Here is a 26,421-nt window from a genome sequence, read left to right as displayed (position 1 = left end):
AATACTGGCCAGGCCAAGAGCCGGAATTTCTGTTGAGATAGCTTAGAGCTAGAAGCCACCACTAAGACCATTCAATCTCTTTCTCTGCCTCAAGGCAAGATAAAACCCAACATGAATAGTATCTGACAAATCCAAATTCTCATATTTAAGTTCTTCCTTAAAGAACTTAAAGAGAAATTAATAAGACACACCCTTACGGCCAATTTTGTTCCATCTCAGGATGTCTGTGCTCACATGTTGAAACGTGCAGACACGTTAGCTGATTCTGCAGATCTGGCTCTTCCAGCTAGACTGCTAGCCTATGCTGGCCCAGTTATAAAGTCTCTCCTAGCCCAGATGGTGAACATCACAAACACCAGTGCTCACAAGACTAATCAGGCCTTCTTTAGTAGGACAAATCTGCTAAACCAGCACAAAGTGTGGAAAGGATAGCATTGCTCAGCCTTGCTGAGTCGAAGGAGTTTGTACACTCGTCTCAAGAGAAATGCCTCCATCATCAGACGTGATTAACTCTAATTCTTCTTGTGACAATGTCAGAAGACAGATTAGCTTAAGGTCAGTGAAGATGAATTTCCCTTAAGATGAATCTTAGTATGTCAAAGATGGTTTCCTGTTTTGTAGATTGTATCTTAAACTTTTTGAATATACATCTCATAGGTGTTTTGGGAGGTAGCGCAGTATAATAGTTTATGTTGAAGTAGTGGCCTACTGTGGCATCTTGATCTTTTCCTAATAACAGCAAACATTTATTGAGCACTTGCTCACACCAACCTTTACCCATAGAACCATTTCTCTAATTTAGTGTCATCGTGGTTTCTACCGTGAAAAATGGCAATAACACAACGACTAGCATCTTATTTTGATCTGCTGAGCCAGACCCCTAACTGCTAGTAGGAAGAGTGATGTTACCTCTCCAATTAAGTATTTCAGAGCACACTTGGCCTCCAGGATGGTGGCAATACTCTCCCAGCGATGTTTTGGCCGGTCTTCGCTCTCTGCGTCCAGCAGCTTCTGCTGCAGGTCAGCAATCTGAGCGCTCCTGCAAGGAAAACACAGCAGGCCTCACTGCTAGAGCTCTCAGCACCGAGGAGAGCGGAGCGCTTGGAGGAGAAATTTCAGATACTTTTATGGAAGGATGTATCAGTTAAATAACATTGAAATAGTGATTTAGTCATCTGGTTAGGATGTGTGCTCAGCAGCTGTTGGGATAGGCAGTATTTCAAATTCAAATCCTCTTACAAAGGGACTCCAAAGACCATCCAAATGGTTTCATCTTACTAAATACTGGTTGGAAAAAACATCATATAGTGGGATTTGGAAAGATTTGTTTCAGTAAGACTTTTTAGTAGAGCACTGACTGCTATGTGACTTCGTCTTGAGGCCATAGAAGCTCAGACTGTGATATGGTGGCTCACCCATGCAAGGACGCCGTTCAGGTTGGAGATTGGAAGGAAAGAAAATCTCAAAATAGACACACAGACTCTCACCTTTTTCTTTTCTCTTTTCTTTCCCTTCCCCCTCTTCTTCCCTCACATGCATGCATCTCCTAAACTGCAAGGGCTCCCATGGGACTTGCAAACAGGGTGGCCTAGGGCAGGGGCAGCTCGTCTTGGGCTAACCCTGGAACCTGTCTCTGAAGCCCCTTTCCTCTGGCTCCTCAGTGAGCCAAAGCAGACCCGCCTGGGCTCCTCTGTTGCTTCTTCCAGCCTAAACCCTCCTTTGTTTTATTGACTCAGCTTTAATAAATGTACCTTCAAAAAAAAAATCTCAAAATAACGGGTAGTCTGACCAGGCGGTGACACAGTGGATAGAGCCTCGGACTGGGATGCCTAGGACTCAGGTTCAAGACCTGGAGGTCACCAGCTTGAGCGCTGGCTCATCTGGTTTGAGCAAAAGCTCACCAGCTTGAGCCCAAGGACGCTGGCTTTAGCAAGGGGTTACTCGGTCTGCTGAAGGCCCGCGGTCAAGGCACATATGAGAAAGCAATCAATGAACAACTAAGGTGTTGCAACGTGCAACGAAAAACTAATGATTGATGCTTTTCATCTCTGCGTTCCTGTCTGTCTGTCCTTGTCTATCCCTCTCTCTGACTCTCTGTCTCTGAAAAAAACAACAACAGGTGGATGCTCTTTGCTAGAACGGAACCCCAGATTGATACCCACGGCTGGTGTAGTGAGAGGTTCTCCTGAAGTGCCTACCACAAGACTGAGACATCGGTAAGAAGATGAGATACCCTGACCCTGGGGATAGCTTCCAAATACTCTCTGATCAGGCAAGGTCTGAGACCAAGGTCAACACGATATTTCATTTTCATTAATAGCTCCCTTTTCAAAATTGCTATGTGACCAGTGATGGGTGTGGGTGTGTGTGTGTGTGGAGGGCACACGAGCACATGCCCGACATACTGTGCTGTGCGAGGTACTATAAAGAAGATGGGAATCAAAGCAACCTAACAGCAGTTCTCAAATTTAGGTCTCAGGACCCCTTTACACTCTTAAAAATTACTGAGGACCTAAGAAATTCGGTTCATATATTTATTATACCGATAGATATTTACAGTATTAGAAAGTAAACCTGAGCCTGTCCTGCAGTGGTGCAGTGAATAGAGCTCTGACCTGGAACACTGAGGTCACTGGTTTGAAGCCCTGCGCTTGCCCAGTCAAGGCACATACGAGAAGCAACCAATAAACAACTAGACTGAAGCAACTACTTCTCGCTCCCCCCACCCCCTCTCTCTGTAAAATCAACAAATGAAATCTTAAAAATAAAGACTGAGAAAAATCAAATACTTTTTAATTCATTTAAAAAATAATCCATTATATATTAAAATACTTTATGAAAAACAACGCATTCCAAAACGGAAAATAACTGAGAAGAGTGGAGCTGTTTCACATTTTGACAAAGCTCTGTAATATCTGGCTTAGTAGGAGATCTAGATTCGCACATCTCCCTCTGCATTCAGTCTTTTGGATCATGTTCCAATTGATGTAATGAAGACAAACTGACCTCACACAGATATGTAGATGGACAAGCAAGGAGCCATTTAAAAACCTTTCTGGGTAATTGTGGGTATTCTTTGAGAATACAACAGAACCCTACAAGTGGTAGCTCCTTAAAAGTTAGATGGAAAGTGAAATCTGAAACCATTATTAATAAACTTTTTGTACTTTCTTACACTAAAATACCCTGGTCTACTTTAAAATCTGTATGGCTCTTTCCCCATACATAATTCTGTAATGTGTCCTTTGGACAATGTTGAGTCATGCAGAGAGCCTCCAAATGCTAACACATTTCATTATAAAATATAAGAAAACTCACAATTGTTAATATCACCACTGGTCTCATCTGAAAAGTTATGAAAAACTGTCCAGCTTACAGTGGCAGATACACATTTTCCAAAATTCTGACTGTCGCCTGAAAATTCAAATTCGATCTCTGGTGACAAAGTGTCAGCTGTTTTCGCTGAAGTGACAGGCTCACTCGGTTCATTTCTGAGACAATGTCTGCCAGGTGCCCACGTGTGGATAGGCACCGTCGCCCGTCAGCCATTGTTTCCGGTATACTGAAGTTCCCCTGTAGGGGAACATGCGCTTGGCCTCATGCACCCAAACGCGCTGGGCTCAAGTGTGCAGACCAGTGAGACGAGCAGTTTTTACTGCCGCGTCAAAGCCACTCATCACTGAGACCACCCTTTTCACATCTGTGACCCTGTGGTCAAGTGTGCAGTGACCACTGTGACAGGTTGCTACCACGGCTTTAATTCAGGCCAAATAGTCAGCAGTTTTGTCTACTGATGCTTTTGCATTATCATGGCAAAAAACACCTTAATATTATTATCAAAATAGTTCTGATCACTCAGACTTCCTGAAAGGGTCTCAGAGGCCTCTCAGGAATTTGCAGACCACATTTTGAGAACCCTGGCCTAATACATAGTCCTAGCCTTCAACAAGCTAACAATTTTTCTAGATCGACAAAGCTAATAAACGTAAAACAGGTAGTAAATACTAACTAGATAACACAGATCACCTGTGTCACATGACTAAGCCTGCAAGTTGTGAGGGAGTTTAGAGAAGAGTGAGATTGGTGAGGATGAAGGGTCAGGGAAGGCTTCTCGGAAGCGGTGTGCCACAACACTTCACAGTTGTTGTCTGTCATGTGCCCTTTCCTGTTGTCTCTGATAATTCATGTGCTTCAGCTATTTCAAACTTTAGTTTATGTCTCATCAACTGTAGGAAAATTCTCTTGATTAATCTCACCTCTGTCTGATTGCCCTCTACTTGGTGCCTGCCTACCCTACATTTACTTATTTATTTACATATTTATTTATTTATTTTTTGAGACAGAAAGAGAGTCAGAGAGAGGGATAGACAGGGACAGACAGACAGGAATGGAGAGAGATGAGAAGCATCAATCATCAGTTTTTTGTTGCGACACCTTAGTTGTTCATTGACTACTCTCTCATATGTGCCTTGACCGTGGGCCTTCAGCAGACCGAGTGACCCCTTGCTCGAGCCAGCAACCTTGGGTCCAAGCTGGTGAGCTTTGCTCAAACCAAATGAGCCCTCACTCAAGCTGGCAATTTTGGGGTCTCAAATCTGGGTCCTCCGCATCCCAGTCCAATGCTCTATCCACTGCGCCACTGCCTGTTCAGGCCCTACATTTAAATAATCATTTACTTATGCACAGTGGTATGCAGGCAAATGTTTAACCACCAGCACTTCAAAAAGCAGACCTGATTTGTAGTTTTTGCTCGTTTTTGTGGTGTAAATCCTCTCACCATAACCTGTTGCAAGCTACCAATGCTTTATAACATTCCTGAAAGGTTAACAAATGATTCCGACACCGTGCATTATTTCCACTTGAGAGCAAGGGTGATGCCATCTATTTTTTCTGTGTATTCCAACTGCACTCAGTGCAGCACAAGTAGAAAGTCAAATGCTGAGTGAGTTAGAGATGTATCTAAAGATAAACAGCTGTTGTGTGTTGCCAAAAATAAATGATATCCAAGCTCTCTGGGGAAAAAAAATTCTGTTATTCTAAGAAGCTATATAATCTTTGTCTAAGTTCTGGTCCTTCTAGAGTTCATAGATACTTAAAAGACAGCAGTGATCACAGAGGCTGTGGAGCATAGGTTTTGGTTTCACAGTCAGGAGGGGAGAAGGAGAACGTTCACTGGGGCACTTCTCACATGCCAAGCACCATGTCATGTACTTGACTGACAACTCTCATTTAACACTCATAATCACTTCACCTATACATTCTCTTCTAGCTACTTCGCTGTTGCTCTCTACCATTCTCTGTCTGTGCTGTTGCTCTTTTGGTATTACTTCTTAGGTTCCTCTGCAGGGGTCCCCAAACTTTTTACACAGAGGGCCAGTTCACTGTCTCTCAGACCGTTGGAGGGCTGCCACATACAGTGCTCCTCTCACTGACCACCAATGAAAGAGGTGGCCCTTCCGGAAGTGCGGTGGGGGGCCGGATAAATGGCCTCAGGGGGCTGCATGCGGCCCGCGGGCCGTAGTTTGGGGACGCCTGCAAAGTTTTGTTTTTAGTCAGTTCTACAGTTAAGAGATACTACCACATCAAAAATTGTGGAGCGGTATAAAGACAGTGGGCTTTGAGTCAGACAGACTGGGTTCTGAATGCCAGTTGTAAGTAACCTTTAGCAAAAACCTTAAGATATGTGAACTTCAGGCCCTGGCCGGTTGGCTCAGTGGTAGAGCGTCGGCCTGGCGTGCAGGAGTCCCAGATTCAATTCCCGGCCAGGGCACACAGGAGAAGCACCCATCTGCTTCTCCACCCCTCCCCCTCTCCTTCCTCTCTGTCTCTTTCTTCCCCTCCCGCAGCCAAGGCTCCATTGGAGCAAAGTTGGCCCGGGTGCTGAGGATGGCTCCATGGCCTCTGCCTCAGGCACTAGAATGGCTCTGATTGCAACAGAGCAATGCCCCAGATGGGCAGAGCATCACCCCCTGGTGGGCATGCCAGGTAGATCCCGGTCAGGTACATGTGAGAGTCTGTCTGCCTCCCCGTTTCCAACTTCAGAAAAATACAAAAAAAAAAAAAAAGATATGTGAACTTCAGTTCAGATCTCTGAAGTGAGAGGAAGAATACAAACCTCAAAAGGTCTACCCTTGTAGGGCCGGACATAATGAGAAAATGTACCTAACATGGACAGTCATGTGTATATTTCCAAAAACCGCTCCTTTCTCTCTTTTCTCCACCACCACAAAGCTTTTGAATGCCTGGACCAAGAGGTGCTATTTTCATTCCCGGCAGACATTTGTATAATGCCTCAGACAGTCCTATTACCTGAGTTCCATTTCAGTCTCCAAGCTTTCAATCTGCTTTGGAATGGAAACCTCGGCCTCGGAACCTCGACTGTGCAGCTCAGCAAGTGAGAACGTGCGTCTCTGTAAAGAACAGTGGCAATGAGGGGGAAGTACTGAAAGGAAAGTAACCCCAGAGCAATGAGCTATCTGCGGAGTGCAGAGTCTCCTAATTGGTCAAACATTTCCATAAGAGCACCTACCCGGAGTTTAGGAGGTGGATTCTCCCCAGATTCATTTTTTTCTTTGAGTTGAGCCAGATCCTGAGCCAGGATCTTTCTATCTTCAAGAAGGTCATTCAGATGGCGTTTGGCTTCCTCAGTGCTCACCATAACCTCAATTTCATTTCCAAGCCAGCTCTAGAAGACAAATCAGTGATGTTGGCGTAGGGATGAGGAATCTCTGGCCCATGGGCTAGAATCAGCCCCAGACTTAATGTCCCTTGGACTGGAGCCCAAGCAACCAGAAGTCATATTTCCATTTGTGCCGACACTCAGCAAAAATTTCAATAGCTCTCTAAGAGTCCTTAACAGCCATATCCCAAAAGGTCACAAGAAAGGACTTTCTGTAGAAAATCTTTCTTCAGATATCCAACATTTCTCTGTACCCTGTCCTTATCATCTTTATTTTCTCCTTACCCATTGTCCTTATCTAGTCACGATATAGAACTAAAGTATATTTTGATTGTTCTGTTTAATAGGTTATCTATTCCTAATCTTTAAATTAGAATTATAAAATATTTTAAAGCAAACAAAATTAACTAAATTCAGTTTTCAAAAAGTTAATCATCCCTAAGTACACTTTCATATCAGAAGATATACCATGATCCCTGGCTCAGTGGATGAAGCATCTTCCTGGCATGCCAAGGTCATGGGTTCAATCCCCGGTCAGGGCATGTATGAGAAGCAATCAATGAGTACATAACTAAATGGAACAACTAGGTAGAACAACAAGTTGATATTTTTCTCTTTCTTTTCTTTCCCCACTCCTTTCCTCTCTCTCAAATCAATTTAAAAAAAAAGAAAAAAAAAAAAAGAAGATATACCAACCATGTAAAAGAAAGTGGGAGTGGATATATTAATATCAGGTAATGCAGAATTCACATCAAAGCATATTAATCAAGTATAAAAAATAATTTCATAATGGTAAAGGAATCAATTATTCAAGAGAACTTAATACTTATTTATGCCCCTAATAAAGCACCAAAATATGTCAAAAAAAATCATATATATGCTAACAAAGGAGATAATATGGAATCATAAAAATACAAGTATTTTTTATCCAAAAGAAGCCAGAAAACAAGAAAAGGGAATGAAGAACAGATGGGAAAAATAGAAAACAAATAGCAAGATGATATATTCACCCAATTGTAAGATTGGATTAAAGAAGCAAGACCCAACTACATGCTGCCTAAACAGAACAAAGGCACAAATGGTTAAAACCCAAAGGATTAAAAAATATATCATGTTAACATTAGTTGAAAGAAAGCTAGAGGAGCCATGCGATTAGCAGAAAAAGTAGATTTCAGAAAAAAATAATACCAGGGAGAGAAAAGACTAAATCACAATAATGACAGGACCAATTAATCCTAAGTGTTTGTGCCCCTAATAACAAAGCTTCAAAATACGTGTAGCAAACTGGATAGAACTACAAGCAGAAAAAGACAAGTTCATAATTCTAGTTGAAGACTTCAATACTCTTCTCTCAATAACTGATAGAACAAGTAGGCAAAAAATCAGCAAGGATATAGTAGGAATGAATAGCACAATCAATCACATAGACATGACTGGCATTTGTAGAATTACGATCCAATAACAGCACAATACATATTCTTCTCAAGTACACATAGAACATTTGCCAAGATTGGCCATATTCTAGGCCATAATAAGTCTCAAATTCAAAACGATTTAAGTCATACAAAGTATGTTCTTTAACCACAAGGGAATTAAATAAGAAATCATAACACAAAGATATTTGGAAAAGTCCCCTAATATTTGAAAGCTAAATAACACACTTCTAAATAACCCATGGGTCAAAGAAGAAATAACAGGGAAATTACAAGTGTATTTTGAATTGAATGAACATGAAAACATAACTATCAAGAACTGTGGGATATCATTAAAATAGCACTTAAAGAGGAAATTTAGAGCAGTAAATGCCTATATTAGAAAAGAAGAAAGAACTCAAGTAAATGACCTCAGCTTGCCAGATGGGAAGGGAGTTGGGGGGTTGGGTGGAAAAGGTAAAGGGATTAGGAAGTACAGATTGCTTATTATAGAATAGTCACAGAAATGTAAAGTACAGCACAGGAAATATAGTCAATAATATAATAACTATGTGTGGTGCCGGATGGGTACTACACTTATCAGGGCAGATCACTTTGTGAGTTATAGAAATGTCTAACCACTATGCTGTATGCCTGAAACTAATACAAAATAATATTGAATGTGAACTATAATCAAATAAAAAGTGGGGAATAAAAGAAATAAAAAATAAGAGCCAATGAAACCCAAAGCAGAAGTAAGGAACTAATAAAGATCAGATTGGAAATTTAATGAGCTGGGGTTTCTGGGTATTTTTTTTTATTGTGGTAAACTATACATAACATAACATTTACCATTTTAACTTTTTGTAAGAATGAACTGGTTTTTGGAACAACTTCCAAACTGATCCGGAAAAAAGAGAAAAGACACAAGAAATAAAAAAACATGAACAAGACAGATGACATTAGTATAGCTTTTACATATATTAGAAGGCTAAAAAGGAAATGCTATGAATAACTTCACACCAATATATTTGACAATTTAGATAGAACAACTTCCTGAAACATACAAACTACCAAAGCTCACTCAAGTAGAAATATATAACTTAAACAACCATATATCTATTTAAACAACTTATATTCTTAACCCCCCCCAAAAAAAACTAACAAAAAACCCTCCAGGCCCAGATGGCTTAACTTGTGAAATGTACCAAACTTTGCAGCACTTTAGTTGTTCATTGATTGCTTCTTATACTTGCCTTGACCTAGGGGCTCCAGCTGAGGCAGTGACCCCTTGCTCAAGCCAGTGAACCTGGGCTCAAGCCAGTGATCATGGGGTCATGTTGATGACCCCACGCTCTAGCTGACAGCAACCTTGTGCTCAAGCCAGCAACCTTGGTGTTTTGAACCTGGAAACCCTGGAGTCCTAGGTCAATACTTTATCTACTGCGTCACCACCAGTTGGCCACATGTGAATGTTTTATAGCTTTATTCATAATTACCAAAAATGGAAAAATAAACCCCAAGATATCCTTTAATAGGTCAATAGATAAACAAAATGTGGGTCATCCATACAATGGAATACTGCTCAGCAAAACGAGCACAGATTATATGATGCAGGTAACAACACGGGTGAATCTCAAATATGTTATGCTAAGACTCAGTGGTTGGCAAACTCATTAGTCAACAGAGCCAAATATCAACAGTACAATGATTGAAACTTCTTTTGAGAGCCAATTTTTTTAAACTTAATCTATATAGGTAGGTACATTCCTTATCGAGGTAGCGTCTGCACGTGGTATTTTGGGGAAGAGCCACACTCAAGGGGCCAAAGAGCCGCAGGTGGCTCGTGAGCTGCAGTTTGCGGACCAGGATACTAAGTGAAGAAAGCTATACCTTTTCTATTTATATGACACTGATGCAAAGGGAAAACAATAATGACAGAATCTAAACCCATGTTTGCCAAGGGCCACAGATGTGGGAGGAGTTAAGTACAAAGGGGCAGAGGGGAAATTGGGGGGGATGATAGAACTATTCTGTATCTTGACTGTAGTGGTAGCTATATAGTTGTGTTATAAAAAATTATAAAACTATACACTAAAAAGGGTAAATCTTACTATATATAAGTTATGCCTTGATAAAATAAACTGGGAAATAATCAAGTCATTTGCCATACTAATAGAGTAAAAACAAACAAGCCATAAAAGCATTTCATAAGATTCAGAAAAAAAACTTTTGGAAAGAAACCAATATCCATTCATGATAAAAACTTTTAGCAAATTAGGAGCAGACAGGAACTTCTTCAACCTGCTAAAAAATATATACAAAAAACCTACAGCTAATATATTTAAAGTGAAAGACTGAATGCTGCCTGAGCAGGTGGTGGCACAGTGGATAGAGCGTCGGACTGGGATGTGGAGGATCCAGGTTCAAGACCCCAAAGTCGCCAGCTTGAGGGCGGGCTCATCTGGTTTGAGCAAGGCTCATCAGCTTGAGCCCAAGGTCGCTGGCTCGAGCAAGGGGTCACTTGGTCTGCTGAAAGCCCGCGGTCAAGGCACGTATGAGAAAACAATCAATGAACAACTAAGGAGCCACAAGGAAGAATTGTTGCTTCTCATCTCTCTCCCTTCCTGTCTGTCCCTCTCTCTGACTCTGTCTCTGCCAACAAAACCCCAAAAAACAAAAAACATGAATGCTTTTTCCCTAAGATTGGGGACAAAACAAGGATGTCTCCTTTCACCTACTGTACTCAGCATTTTACTGGAGGTTTTGGCAAGTGCAATAAGACAAGACAAAGTTTAAAAAAAGGCATATAGAATGGATAAGAATAAATAAAAATGTCCCTATTTGCAGATGACATGATCATCTATGTTGAAAATCCTAAGAACTCTACAAATAAGCTACAAGAACAAATAATATATAAACAGTTGAAAATTAAAATTAAAAAACAAACAAACAAACACAACACCCTCCCCCCCCCCCCGGAAAACCTTTTCTAATGTCATAAGAATATGAGCCCTGGTTGGATAGATCCCTGGTCAAGGCACATGCAGGAGCAGCTCAATGTTTCTTTTTCTCTCTTTCCCTTCCTATCTCGCTAAAATCAATAAATAAAAAGAAGAGTATTAAATACTTAGGGAAACATTTGACAGTGTGTGTATAACACCTCTACATGGACAATGAAAGCACTGCTGAGAGAAATAAAAGACTTAGATCAACGGGAAGCTGCACCGGATTCATGGATCAAAAGGCCCAATTTTGTTAAGATGCAGATTCTCCTCAAATATATCTACAAGTTCCATGTAGTCGTAATCAAACTCTCAGCAGACCTTTTCTAGAAATTGATAAGCTGTTTCTAAACTTTATATGGAAATGTAAACCTTTTCTTTGAATATATGTACCCTAATTTATTAATGTCATCCCATTAACATTAATAAAAATTTATTAAAAAAAAAAGAAATGTAAAGGATCTAGTTTCCCTAAAACAATTTTGAAACAGAATAAAAACTTTAGAGAATTATATACCTGATTTCAGTACTTATAATTAAGCCAGTTTAATCAAGGATAGATGTGTAGATCAATGACACAGAATCTAGAACATGCTTTATGGACAACTGATTTTGACAAAGGTGTCAAGTCAAAATGAATTGTAGACTTAAAGATAAAGCTTAATATTATGTGACTTTTAGAAGAAAGCTTAGGGGAAATCTTAGTAATCTTGGGTTTGGCAAAGATTTCTTAAATGGGACATAAAAACTATTAAAGCATAAAGAAAAAGGTCAGTAAATTGGATGGCATCAAAATTAGAAAGCTTTGTTCTTTAAAAGATTCTGTTAAAGAAACTAAAAGGCAAGCCATTGCCTGGGAGACATAGAAGTCCTTTGATATATCTAGAATATATAAAGAATTCTGGGCTTGACCTGTGGTGGCGCAGTGGATAAAGCATTGATCTGGAATGCTGAGGTCTCCGGTTCAAAATCCTGGGCTTGCCTGGTCAAGGCACATGTGGGAGTTGATGCTTCCTGCTCCTCCCCCTTTCTCTTTCTCTCTCTTTCTGTCTCCCCTCCTGCTCTCTAAAATGAATAAATAAAATCTTTAAAAAAAAGGAATTCTAGCTACATGATTTGGGATTGTGTCCCATGTAGCTAGCCGGCTAATTAATAAACTCAAAAATTAAAAAAAAAGGAATTCTAACTCAAAAATAAGAAAAAGACAACTCAATTAAAATGGGAAAATTAGCCCTGGCCGGTTGGCTCAGTGGTAGAGCGTCAGCATGGCGTGCAGAAGTCCCAGGTTCGATTCCTGGCCAGGGCACACAGGAGAAGCGTCCATCTGCTTCTCCACCCCTCCCCCTCTCCTTCCTCTCCATCTCTATCTTCCCCTCCCACAGCCCAGGCTCCATTGGAGCAAAGATGGCCCAGGCGCTGGGGATGGCTCCTTGGCCTCTGCCCCAGGTGCTAGAGTGGCTCTGGTCGCAGGAGAGCGACGCCCTGGAGGGGCAGAGCATCGCCCCCTGGTGGGCGTGCTGGGTGGATCCCGGTCGGGCGCATGCGGGAGTCTCTCTGACTGTCTCGCCCTGTTTCTAGCTTCAGAAAAATACAAAAAAAAAAAAAAAAAAAAAAAAAAAAGGGAAAATTATTTGAACAGATATTTCAAAAAACATATATATGGCAAATAAACACATGACAAGGTGATCATTAGTCATTAGGGAAATGAAAAATAAACCACAGTGGGTCACCACTGCCCACCTACTAGAATAGCTAAAATTGAAAAGACTGACTACAGTATATTCAAAATACATATTGTTGGGAAAGTACAGCAATGGGAACCTCATGTATTGCTAGTAAAATGGCAAAGCACTTTGGAAAACAATTTGGCAGTTGCTTAAAAGTTCAAATACACATCCTCTCCTAACATGTGAGGACACGGGGAGAAGACAGCTGTGTATAAACCTGGAAACAATCCTTCAGGAGATACTGAATCTGCCAGCATCTTGACCTTGAACTTTTTATCCCCTGGAACTGTGAGAGATAAATTTCTGTTGTTTATAAACAAACAAAGTTAAAATACACACCTAGTAGATGGGCAAGCCATTTGACTCCTAGGTTTTCTATCCAAGAAATAAAAACATATATGCACACAATGACTTGTACATGAATGTTCAGTACAATATTTGTAATAGTCAAAAACTTGAAACAAATGCCTATCAACAGGTGAATGAATAACAAAACTGTGGTGAATCTACCGAACGGGACGCCACTCAGCAATAAAAAAAAAAGAAGTGCTGACACACACAACTACGTGGACGAATCTCAAACTAATTATGTTGAATGAAAGCCAGAAGAAAATGCTGGATGATTCCACTTTTACCAAATTCTACAAAATGAAAATAAATATACATGACAGAAAGCAAACTGAGGGTCGAAGGGTGGCCGATGGGTTACAGAGTTGTGGTCATGACGGACGCTGATGTTACCCAGATTGTGGTGGTCTCATGGGTGCAGGTGTGTGTCAAAACTTAGGTTGTACACTTTAAATATGCAGAATTTATTGTAGGTCAACTATACCTCAATAAAACTTCCAAAAAAGTAACTGAACCTCAAGAGGGGAAGGGATAGAAGTTTTCTCTTCTCTTAGTCTTTAACAGCAATTCAAACGCTTGTATCTTTAGGAAATAAGGCTCTCACGTAGACCTTCAGATCTAAAAGTTGACTTCTAACTAAAAAGAAAGCTGTTCCCCATGTTCTCCTACCCTAATACACGAAAGAGAACTGGCCATTCCAGCTGTCCATACCTTCATTCGAGCTGCTGTGCCCTCCATTCCACGGCTCTGGGTCTCTTTCCGCTTGTCTGCCACCTCCTTTTGTTTCTGGAGAGCATCCTTGAGCCTCTTGTTCGCAGCTGCTGCCTGAATAAAAATGGCTCACAGTAATGTCGGCTTGAAGGATAAAAGGGACAAGCTAATTTCCAGCATATTAGTAAAGAAAAATAAAAACTTCTATGGTTTGAGTTCCTATAGGAACCATGTTTTTAAATATTTTATTTTATTGATTTTAGAAAGAGAAGAGACAGAGGAGAAAGGTGGGGGAGGAGTGGGAAGCATCAACTCATAGTAGTTGCCTCTCACATGTGCCTTGGCAGGCAAGCTCGCAGTCTCGAACTGGCGACCTCAGCGTTCCAGGTCGAAACTTTATCCACTGCACCATCTCAGGTCAGGCAACCACGGTTCCAAAGTCTCCATGTCAAATGTGCACCTTCCCTAGGCTCTAAAGCTGATACTGGTCAATGGTTACTGCTTTAGGGCCTAGGGGAGGTGCACATTTCAAGGAAGTACTACAGACTTGAAAGTGTCTGGAAATGTCATATATCAATATCTGTGATTTTTTTTTTTAAGAAAGAAGCAAGCACAATCAGGAAAAAAAATCCTTACTTGAATAGTACCATTTTAATCGGGTTGTTATCAGCTCACAGTTCATGACATATAAACAGGGATCAAAGCTTAAGAATTGCTGGTCGAGATTGGCATCCCCTGTTTCTCAGGACACGGGCTCATTTAAGCGATGCTACTTTGTCAGCATCTAAGCCAGGGGTCCCCAAACTACGGTCTGCATGTGGCCCCCTGAGGCCATTTATCCAGCCCCCGCCACACTTCTGGAAGGGGCATTTCTTTCATTGGTGGTCAGTGAGAGGAGCACATTGACCATCTCATTAGCCAAAAGGAGGCCCATAGTTCCCATTGAAATACTGGTCAGTTTGTTGATTTAAATTTACTTGTTGTTTATTTTAAATATTGCATTTGTTCCCATTTTGGTTTTTTACTTTAAAATAAGATATGTGCAGTGTGCATAGGGATTTGTTCATAGTTTTATTTATAGCCCGGCCCTCCAACGGTCTGAGGGACAGTGAACTGGACCCTGTGTAAAAAGTTTGGGGACCCCTGATCTAAGCAATACACTTGATCTAGCAGACTGAATTTTCTTACCTCCTCAGTTTTACGTCTAAGCACAGTAGACTGTTTCTGGAAGTTTCTTTCAAGTTTGAGCAGCTCATATTGCCTCTTGCGGTCCTGAGAAGGAATGAGTCAGACTTTTAATTGCTATACAGCCATTTAAAATGAACTCTATAATGTAACCAAAGATTCTTTCAATGGTATAGTCATTGTGGGAAATAAGAGGTTCTTCAAACAATTAAAAATAAAATCGAGCAATCCCACTACTGGGCATATAGCCAAAGAAAATGAAATCAGTATCTTGAGGAGATATCTGTGCTCCTGTGTTCACTGCAGTCTTATTCACAATAATCAAGACATGAGATGATGAACGGGTAACAAAAATTTGGTACATATACACAATGGAATACTATTCAGACATAAGCAAGAAGAAAACTCTGCCACTTTCGACAACACGATGAACCTGGAAGTTATCATAACAGATAAACCAGGCTGACAAAGAAAAATACAGTTATGAAGTCATATATATGAAATCTAAAAGTTGAATTCATAAAGCCAGAGAGTAGAACAGGGGCTATCAGGGACTGCGGGATGCGGAGAAGGTTAGTCAAAGGGCACAAACTTTCAGTTATGAGTAAGTTCTGGGGATCTTTGTATAGCATAGTGACTATAGTTGATAGTACTGGATTGTATACTTAAAATTTGCTAAGAGATTATATCTTAAGTGTTCTCCACACACTAAAAGAAGGGTGATGTGGTATCTCCAGATTTACTTTTCTCTTTCAAGACTGTTATGACTATTCTGGGTCATTTGCATTTCCATATGAATTTTAGGATCAGTATGTGAATTCCTGCAAATAAGCCAGGTAGAATTTTGATTTGGATTGTCTTGAAGCCATATATCAACCTGGGGAATAAGTACACCATGTTAAGAACATGAAGTTTTCACTTATTGATCAATGTCACCCTCTTAAATTTAATTTTCTGAATAAAACATAAAAAAATTAAAGAAAAAAGAACACGAAGTTTTCCTATTCATGAACATGGGTTATCTTTCCATTTATTTAGATCTTCAATTAATTCAATGTTTTGTAGTTTTTAATGTTTAAGTCTTACAACTCTTCTGTTAAGTTTATTCCCAAGTATTTTATTCTTATTGATGCTATTGTAAATGGATTTGTTCTCCTAATTTCCTTTTAAATTATTAGTTGCTAGTGTACAGAAAACTGATTTTCATAAGTGGAACTTATATATCCTGCAAATTGGCTGAACTTGTGTATTAGTTCTAACAATTTTTTAGATTTTCTATAATTTTCTACATACAAGATCATGCCATCTGCTAACAGAGATGATTTTGCTTCTGCCTTTCCAAACTGGATGCTTTTATATTTTTTCTTGCCTAAGCACCCTGGCTAGAGCCTCCAGAACAATGTTGAATAGCAATGGTGAGAGCAGATATCCCTGTCTTTCACCGTTAAGTATGATGCTAGTTGCAGGGTTTTCATCATTGTCCTTTTATCAGGTTGAGGAAGTTCCTTTCTACTCCTTTCTTCATTGTTTTTTATCATGAAAGGATGTTGGATTTTGTCAAATGCTTTTTCTGTCTACTGAGATGGTCATGTGGTTCTTGTTCTTTATTTTACTGATATGGTGTATTACATTAATTGGCTTTCAGATGTTAAAGAAGCTTTGCATTTTATTAGACTTTACTTGTTCATGGCGTGTCATTCTTTTTAAATATTGCTGTAATCAGTTTGTTAGTTTATGTTGAAGATTTTCATGTCTATATTCATGAGATATTGGTCTGTGGTTTTCTTTTCTTGGGATGTCTTTTTTTTTTTTTCTGAAGCTGGAAACGGGGAGAGACAGTCAGACAGACTCTCGCATGCGCCTGACCAGGATCCACCGGGCACGCCCACCAGGGGCGACGCTCTGTCGCGACCAGAGCCACTCTAGCGCCTCAGGCAGAGGCCAAGGAGCCATCCCCAGCGCCCGGGCCATCTTTGCTCCAATGGAGCCTCGGCTGTGGGAGGGGAAGAGAGAGACAGAGAGGAAGGGAGGGGGAGGGGTGGGGAAGCAGATGGGCGCTTCTCCTGTGTGCCCTGGCTGGGAATCGAACCCGGGACCTCTGCACACCAGGCTGATGCTCTACCACTGAGCCAACCGGCCAGGGCCTCTTGGGATGTCTTTGTGTGGTTTTGGTATCAGGGAAATCCTGGCTTCATATAATGAGTTGGGATGTGTTCTTTCTGCTGTTTGGAATAGTTTCTGAAACTTTGGTATGATTTCCTCTTTATCTGCACTGGGCTTTTCTTTCTGCGAAGTTTTTTTTTTTTAAGATTTTTATTTATTCATCTTACAGAGAGAGGAGAGAGAGAGAATGAGAAGCATCAACTCATAGTTGATTCCCCTATGTGCCTTGACCGGGAAAGCCTGGGGCTTCAAACTGGTGACCACAGTATTCCAGGTCGACGCTTTATCCACTGCACCACCACAGGTCAGGCTTTCTGCAAAGTTTTTCTTTTTTCTTTTTCTTTTACAGAGACAGAGAGAGAGTCAGAGAGAGGGATAGATAGGGACACACAGACAGGAAGGGAGAGAGATGAGAAACATCAATTCTTCCTTGTGGCACCTTAGTTGTTCATTGATTGCTTTCTCATATGTGCCTTGATTGTGGTTCCTTCAGCAGACTGAGTAACCCCTTGCTCAAGCCAGCGACCTTGGGTCCAAGCTGGTGAGCTTTGCTCAAACCAGATGAGCCTGTGCTTAAGCTGGCGACCTCGGGTCTCGAACCTGGGTCCTCTGCATCCCAGTCTGATGCTCTGTCCACTGTACCACCGCCTGGTCACGCTCTTTCTGCGAAGTTTTAAGCTACTAACTTAATCTCTTGTTATAGGTCTATCAAGACTTTCTTTTTTAAAAATTAATTTGTTTTGAATTTATTGGGATGACATGGTTTGTCAAATCATATAGGTTTTATTTATTTATTTTAAAATAATTTTATTTTTTTAATGGGGCGACAACAATAAATCAGGATACATATATTCAAAGATAACAAGTCCAGGTTATCTTGTCGTTCAATTATGTTGCATACCCATCACCCAAAGTCAGATTGTCCTCTGTCACCTTCTATCTAGTTTTCTTTGTGCCCCTCCCCCCCCCCGTAACCACCACACTCTTATCAATGTCTCTTAGTTTCACTTTTATGTCCCACCTACGTATGGAATAATGCAGTTCCTGGTTTTTTCTGATTTACTTATTTCGCTTCGTATCATGTTCTCAAGATCCCACCATTTTGCTGTAAATGATCCAATGTCATCATTTCTTATGGTTGAGTAGTATTCCATAGTGTATATGTGCCACATCTTCTTTATCCAGTCATCTATTGACGGGCTTTTTGGTTGTTTCCATGTCCTGGCCACTGTGAACAATGCTGCAATAAACATGGGGCTGCATGTGTCTTTACGTATCAATGTTTCTGAGTTTTTGGGGTATATACCCAGTAGAGGGATTGCTGGGTCATAAGGTAGTTCTATTTTCAGTTTTTGAGGAACCACCATACTTTCTTCCATAATGATTGTACTACTTTACATTCCCACCAACAGTGGATGAGGGTTCCTTTTTCTCCACAGCCTCTCCAACATTTGCTATTACCTGTCTTGCTAATAATAGCTAATCTAACAGGTATGAGGTGGTATCTCATTGCAGTTTTGATTTGCATTTCTCTAATAGCTAAAGAAGATGAGCATCTTTTCATATATCTGTTGGCCATTTGTATTTCTTCCTGGGAGAAGTGTCTGTTCATATCCTTTTCCCATTTTTTTATTGGATTGTTTGTTTGTTTGTTGTTGAGTTTTATGAGTTCTTTGTATATTTTGGATATTAGGCCCTTATCTGAGCTGTTGTTTGAAAATATCATTTCCCATTTAGTTGGCTTTCTGTTTATTTTGTTATCAGTTTCTCTTGCTGAGCAAAAACTTCTTATCATATAGGTTTTAAATATACAACTCATTAACACCATCTACACAGCATATCCTGCACTGCTGGTGGGAATGCAGATTGGTGCAGCCACTGAGGAAAGCAGTATGGAGTTTCCTCCAAAAATTAAAAATGAAACTGTCTTATGACCCAGCAATTCTATTTCTGGGAATATATCCTAAGAACCCCAAAACACTAGTTTGAAAGAATATATGCACCCCTCTGTTCATTGCAGAATTCTTTACAATAGACATAATCTGGAAATAGCCCAAGTGTCCATCAGATATTTACACAATGGAATACTACATGGCCTTGAAAAAGAAGGAAATCTTAACTTTGCAACAGCATGGATGGACATGGAGAGCATTATGCTAAGTGAAATAAGCCAGGCAGACAAAGACAAATATCATATGCTCTCACTTATATGTGGAATCTAATAAACAAAGTGAATTGAGGAGTGGAACAGAAACAGAGGCAGGGTCACAGGGACAGATGGACAGCTGCCACAGGGAAGGCGGATGAGGGGACTGGATGAAGGAATGTGAAGGGATTGGCCAAAACCATATATAATTAACACAGAGACAGAATGGCAATAGCCTGAGGGAAAGGGCGGTAGAGGTAGGAGGCAGGGGGCAGGGGACAAAGGGGGGGTAAATGGGGACAGCAGGAGAGTGTAAAGATTTTCTATTTCTTCTTCAGTCAGTTTCAGTAGTTTTAATCTTTCTAAGAACTTTTCCATTTCATCTAGGCTTTCTAGTTTGTTGGCCTAAGGTTGTTCATGATATTCCCTATAATCTTTTCCTTCTGAAACATTAGTAATGGTAGCCCTTCTTCACTTCTAATTTTAGAAGGTCAGTTTATTGATTTGAGATTTTTCTTCATTTAAAAAAAAATATTTTTCTGAAGTGAGAAGCGGGGAGGCAAAGAGACTCCTGCATGCACCCAACCGGGATCCACCCAGCAAGCCCACCAGGGGGTGATGCTCTGCCCATCTGGGGCGTTGCTCTGCTGCAATCAGAGCCATTCTAGTGCCTGAGGTGGAGGCCATGGAGCCGTCCTCAGCACCCTGGCCAACCTTGCGCCAATGGAGCCTTGGCTGCAGGAGGGGAAGAAAGAGACATAGAGAAAGGCGAAGGGGAAGGGTGGATAAGCAAATGGGCGCTTCTCCTGTGTGCCCTGGCCGGAAATCGAACCCGGGACTTCCACACGCCAGGCTGATGCTCTACCGCTGAGCCAACTGGCCACGGCCTTTCTTCATTTTTAATGTGGGCATTTATAAATGTAAGTTTCCCTGAAGCACCCTTTAGCTGTATCCCCTAAGTTTTGGTATCACGTAAATTTGTGTCTTTTTTTTTTTTTCTTTTGTACAGAGACAGAGAGAGAGTCAGACAGGGACAGACAGACAGAAATGGAGAGATGAGAAGCATCAATCACTAGTCTTTCACTGCGCACTGCGACACCTTAATTGTTCATTGATTGCTTTCTCATATGTGCCTTGACCGTGGGCCTTCAGCAGGCCGAGTAACCCCTTGCTCGAGCCAGCAACCTTGGGTCCAAGCTGGTGAGCTTTTTGCTCAAACCAGATGAGCCCGCGCTCAAGCTGGTGACCTCAGGGTCTCGAACCTGGGTCCTCCGCATCCCAGTCCGATACTCTATCCACTGCGCCACCGCCTGGTCAGGCTGTGTCTTTGTTTTTATTCATCTTAAATTCTTGAGATTTCTTCTTTGACCCATTATTTAATTAGGAGTGTACTATGTAACTTCCTCAGATTTGTGAATTTCCTAAATTTGTTGGAAAATCTGCTTTGCATTATTTCAATCCTTTTAAACTGATTGATGCATGTTTTATGGTCTAACATATGGTCTACCCTGGAGAATGTTTCATGTGCATTTGTGAAGAAATAGCTGTTGTTGGAGTATTTTATAGGTGTCTGTTAGGTTTAGCTAGTTCATATATTGTCGAAGTCTTTTATATCCTTGCTAATCTTGTGCCTAGTTCTTCTATCTATTATTAAAAGTGGGTATTGAAATGTCTAAATATTTTTGATTTTTCTATTTTGCCCTTCATTTCTGTCAGTGTTTGCTTCAGCTATTTTGGGGTTCTGTTATTATGTGCATATTTTAAAATTATTTTTATTTATTTTATTTTATTTTTTTACAGAGACAGAGAGAGAGTCAGAGTGAGGGATAGACAGGGACAGAAAGACAGGAACGGAGAGATGAGAAGCATCAATCATTAGTTTTTCATTGTACATTGCGACACCTTAGTTGTTCATTGATTGCTTTCTCATATGTGCCTTGACCGGGGGCCTTCAGCAGACCGAGTAACCCCTTGCTTGAGCCAGCAACCTTGGGTCCAAGCTGGTGAATTTTTGCTCAAACCAGATGAGCCCGTGCTCAACGTGGCAACCTTGGGGTCTCGAACCTGGGTCTTCCACATCCCAGTCTGACGCTCTATCCACTGCGCCACTGCCTGGTCAGGCTGTGCATATTTTTAAAAATTTATTTATTGATTTTAGACAGAGAAGAGAGAGAGAGAAAGATGGGGGGGGAGGAAGCATCAATTCATACTGTAGTTGCTCCTCGTATGTGCCTTGACCGGGCAAGCCTAGGGCTTTGAACCTTCCGCCTCAGCATTCCAGGTCTATACCTTATCCACTGCACTACCACAGGTCAGGTATTATGTGCATATTTTTATAACTGTTGTATCTTCCTGATGAATTGACTCTTTTACTGTTATAAAATGTCCCTTTTTATTTCTAGTAACATTTTGTGTTCCAAAATATATTTGGTTTGTATAGCCACTTCAGCATTTTTATGGTTAATGTTTGAATGGTAGATAATTTTCTATCCTTTTACTTTCAACTTACGGGGGTTCTTGGGTTATGACAGTCTGGACATACGATGTTTTGAGTTTATGATGCTCACTCCCATAAAAACTAAAAGAAATTGAGATGTGAGTGTTTTGGCTTATGCCGTTAGCATTGTACTTAAGGACTATGTGGGCGAACTAATTTGGTTGCTATGGCCCTTAATGCAAATGAGAAGGACAAGAACCTGACACTCAAAGACTTCTGGAAGTCTTATGACATTTACAATGCTACACAAAACATTGTTTTTGCCTGGGGTGAAATGAGGCGAACTAACTTAAATGGTGTGTGGAAAAAACTGTGTCCTCAGCATGTGTATGACTTCCGTGGCTTTGAGGAGCCAGTGGAGGCTTTAACAGAGAAGGCTGTTGCCATGGGAAAACAGCTTAATTTGGAGGCAGATGCTTGTTCTGGTAACAAAATTACATTATTATTGATACGATTAGATTTATGTTTTCCAGCTAACTTTTTGTTTTCTTTTTATCTTTTTGTTCGTTCTTTCTTTACTGCTTTTATATTAAGTAAATATAAATATTTTGTTGTGTAGCATACGAATTACTTTAATGATTATTTTACTCTAGTTTTGAGTTATATCCTTAGTGATTGCTCTGGTGCTTATAATAAACATCTTATCAGAATCTACTTCAGATATATATTAAGTTAATCCAGTGAGATACAGAAACATTATTCCTGTACAGCTCTGTTCTCACTTCCCTTTTATGTGCTATTATTGTTATGCATATTATATCAATATATAACCCAAAATATATTATTATAACTTTATATCATTTATGTCCTCTAAACAAGTTGAGCTAAAAGGAAAGAAAATACATATTTATATAATTTGTTATTTACCACTTCTGTTTCTCCTCTTTTCTTCCTGTAGATTCATGCTACCATCTGATGTCATCAACTTACTTAAATACAACTTTGCTCCCAGCCACTTCCTTTATGCTGTTATTGTTAAGTATATTATATTTCTATACATTTGAGGCCCATCAATACAGTTACATGCACAATATTTTATACAATTGTTTTTTCAAATCAGTTAACAGAAGAAAGGAAAAGTAATGCGCAATTATATTCTTTTAGGATTACCTATGTAATACCTTTATTGGCACTGTGTGTGCGCACACATGCAGATTCAAATTACTGTTAATATCACTGCTTTCAGTCTGAAGTTCTTTTAGTATTTATTGCTAAAAACAAATTTACTTGGTTCTTGTTTATCTAGAAAAATGCTTAATTTGCTTTCATTTTCAATGGAAAACTTTGCTGTCTATAAGATTCTTGTTTGATAGCATCTTTAGGTTTGAACTTTTTTTTTTATGATGGAGACAAAGAGAGGGACAGATAGGAACACACAGACAGGAAGAGAGAGATGAGAAGCATCAACTCGTAGTTGCAGCACCTTAGATGTTCATTCATTGCTTTCTTTTTTCTTTTTTTTTTTTCTTCTTATCTGAAGCTGGAAACGGGGAGAGACAGTCAGACAGACTCCCGCATGCGCCCGACCGGGATCCACCTAGCACGCCCACCAGGGGCGACGCTCTGCCCACCAGGGGGCGATACTCTGCCCCTCCAGGGCGTCGCTCTGCCGCGACCAGAGCCACTCTAGCGCCTGGGGCAGAGGCCAAGGAGCCATCCCCAGCGCCCGGGCCATCTTTGTTCCAATGGAGCCTTGGCTGCAGGAGGGGAAGAGAGAGACAGAGAGGAAGGAGAGGAGGGGGGTGGAGAAGCAAATGGGCGCTTCTCCTATGTGCCCTGGCCGGGAATCGAACCCGAGTCCCCCGCACGCCAGGCCGACACTCTACCGCTGAGCCAACCGGCCAGGGCCTTGATTGCTTTCTTATATGTGCCTTGACCAGGGGGCTACAGCAGAGCGAGTGACCCCTTGTTCAAGCCAGCGACCTTAGACTCAAGCTGGTGAGTCTTGCTCACAACAGGTGAGCCTGCGCTCAAGCCGGTGACCCCGGGGTTTCAAACCTGGGTCCTCTGTGTCCCGGTCCGACGCTCTATCCACAGCGCCACCGCCTGGTCAGGCTAGGCTTGAAATTTTTGAAACTCCTTCCCCAAATAAAATCATTCCCCTTACGGAAAGCAGCATTCCTATGGCTGTTCCTACTAACTGCCTCTGCCTGGGGCAGGACCACTGCTTCATAGCTCAGGACCTGGGGGCAGGGACAGTAGCCTACTTCTTCCTGTGACATTTCTGTTCTGAGCAGGATGCTGGGCTGGGGCAGCAGACACTGTTTCTCTTGGCTTTCCTCTTCTGACATGGAACCTACGTCCTGTGGTTAGATGGGCTGGGCTAATCAGTCCCAGCATTCCTGGCCTCCTGCAGCAGGGATTCAGTGGAAGCGGGGAAACTCAGACCTCTCCGCTGCTCCTGCATGAAGCAGCTTCAGTGACATGGAGCTGAGGGTGACACAGAAGAAAGCACAGCCACAGACTGGCAGCTGGGATGTGGGGAGGGAGCTGGCCATGGCTCACATGCTGCAGACTCCTGCTGTTTTTACTGAGATCTAGTAGTGTTCTTTGAATAACTGTTTATTTGCTGTATGCCCTTAGGACAATTCCAGAGCTTTTAAATGGTTGTTTCCATAAATTTTACCAGTTGTGCTTGTTTTATTGAGTAGAGTCAACGAAACTCCTCGTGCTACCATTTTGAAAGTCCTTCTCTCCTTATTTCATGACCCACCATATCACATTCCAGCCAATTCTGAGAGCTTCTCCAAATCAGTGTCCTTCCCAGTGTGCTTCCCAGGAACGCTGTCACTGCTCTAATGGTCACATCGGTATCTTTCTGGATCACCCATCATCTTCCTAATGTGGGTCCTCAAACTTCAGTTTCTTATACACATTGCTCCCAGACACATCACTTTGCTTCTTAAAAACCTTAAAAATGTTTACTTTGCTAACAAAATCAAGCCCAAACTTCTTGGATCTTTAACAATCCAGCTACAACTTGTCTTTATAATGGAATCTTCTAATACTGTCCTTCATCCCACCTGGACCACCAGCCATTCCTTGAATATGCTGACACAGTTGTCAGCTCCTGCTGTTCTATCTGGAATGCCTGCACTTTTCTTTTCTTTTTCTTCATTTTCCAAGTGAGCGGAGGGGAGATAGAGAGACAGACTCCTGCTTGTGCCTCGACTGGGATCCACCCAGCAACCTCCTGTCTGGGGCTGATGCTCTGCCCATCTGGGGCCATGCTCACAACAGAGCTATTTTTAGCACCTGAGGCAGAGGCTCCATGGAGCCATCGTCAGCACCCAGGGCCAACGTGCTTAAAACAACTGAGCCATGGCTGCAGGAGGAGAAGAGGGAGAGAGAGAGAGAGAGAAAGAGAGAGAGAGGGAGGGAGAGAAAGAGAAAAGGGGGAGAGAGAAGGGTAGAAAAGCAGATGGGCACTTCTCCTATGTGGCCTGACCAGGAATCGAACCCAGGACTTCCACAGGCCAGGCTGATGCTCTACCACTGAGCCAACCGGCCAGGGCCACCTGCCCTTTTCTCTATCAGAATCCTCCCTATTATTCCAGGCCATTCACCTATCATCTTTTCACGCTGACTGCAAGTGTTTCCCTCTCTGGACTACTCTGGTGTTTACATGTAGGCCATTCGTCAAGCACAGGTCTCTTTACTCCTGATATTGAAGAACACTGTGCTCGTGCCTCAACTTTCCCTCACATGGCACTCTGCCAGGGCAGAGGTCACATTCTACTCATTGTTCTGTTTTTCGTGGTATCCAGTGGGAAGCACCCTGCACATAGTAGACATTTAATGCACAGCTGTTAAACTCATGAACATGCCACATTTTTGGAGATGCCAGTTATCTGAAAAACTCACTTAATATTAGTGAGCCCAGAAAAGGGTTTATCACGTCTGAGGAGAGCAGTCACTTACACGTTCTTTCAGTTGGATCACTTCTTTGTCTTTCTGTTGCTTCCACAGTCGAAACTTCTCAGCATCCTCTTTCATCCGACGCATTAGCTGTACCCGCTGGTTTTTCATCACCTGTAAAGACAAAAACCAGTACGAGCGCTGGTCACCCGCATTTATTTATTCCAGGTCATGTTGACGGACAGGCTAACCATGGAGGAGAGAGAGAATGAAGCCAAGCAGGCCGTCCACAGATCTTCCGAGTAAGCTTGTAATGTCCCTTGCTACTCTCACACAGGGTTTTCAAGTGCAGACTACAAAAATAAACACTCTGAAGAAATAAAAGCAAACATGTCACTACAAACTAAATCCACCCTAAATTCCTGGCATAGAAATGAAATTTCAAGGAAATATGTAATAAGCCTCTGGGACAACTCTACCTAGCAACCACTGTATCTAAAGGGTTCAGTACAGCTGGCTTGTCATTGCTACTTAGCAGATAAATTGGACATTCAATAACTGATAATACTCTCTAGGTGTCTGTCATTTTGCAACTCCTTTATGAAATTATTTCATGTGATCGTGGAAGGTGGCCAGGATGTTACCAATAAATATTACTGTATCCTTGCCCTTTGGTTTCAGCGAGACTAA

At 41.4% G+C, this 26,421-nt stretch overlaps 1 protein-coding gene across 4 annotated transcripts in view; it reads right to left on the bottom strand.

The window, feature by feature from the left end:
• The window catches only part of KIF4A (kinesin family member 4A), a 130,514-nt gene that overhangs the window by 19,153 nt on the left and 84,940 nt on the right, over positions 1-26,421 (bottom strand). For all 4 annotated transcript variants that reach the window (XM_066250031.1, XM_066250032.1, XM_066250033.1 and 1 more), the window contains 6 exons: positions 25,795-25,905; positions 15,071-15,154; positions 13,883-13,996; positions 6,530-6,685; positions 6,310-6,410; positions 910-1,039 (listed from right to left, as the gene is read on the bottom strand). In XM_066250031.1, coding sequence (XP_066106128.1) covers positions 910-1,039; positions 6,310-6,410; positions 6,530-6,685; positions 13,883-13,996; positions 15,071-15,154; positions 25,795-25,905 — 696 coding nt within the window. The remainder of the gene's footprint in view (positions 1-909; positions 1,040-6,309; positions 6,411-6,529; positions 6,686-13,882; positions 13,997-15,070; positions 15,155-25,794; positions 25,906-26,421) is intronic.

This window comes from Saccopteryx bilineata, chromosome X (assembly GCF_036850765.1).
Source record: "Saccopteryx bilineata isolate mSacBil1 chromosome X, mSacBil1_pri_phased_curated, whole genome shotgun sequence".
In the NCBI taxonomy this organism is placed as follows: Eukaryota; Metazoa; Chordata; class Mammalia; order Chiroptera; family Emballonuridae; genus Saccopteryx; species Saccopteryx bilineata.
Note: the sequence above shows the minus strand (reverse complement) of the source record. Positions and strands in the feature narration are given on the sequence as shown.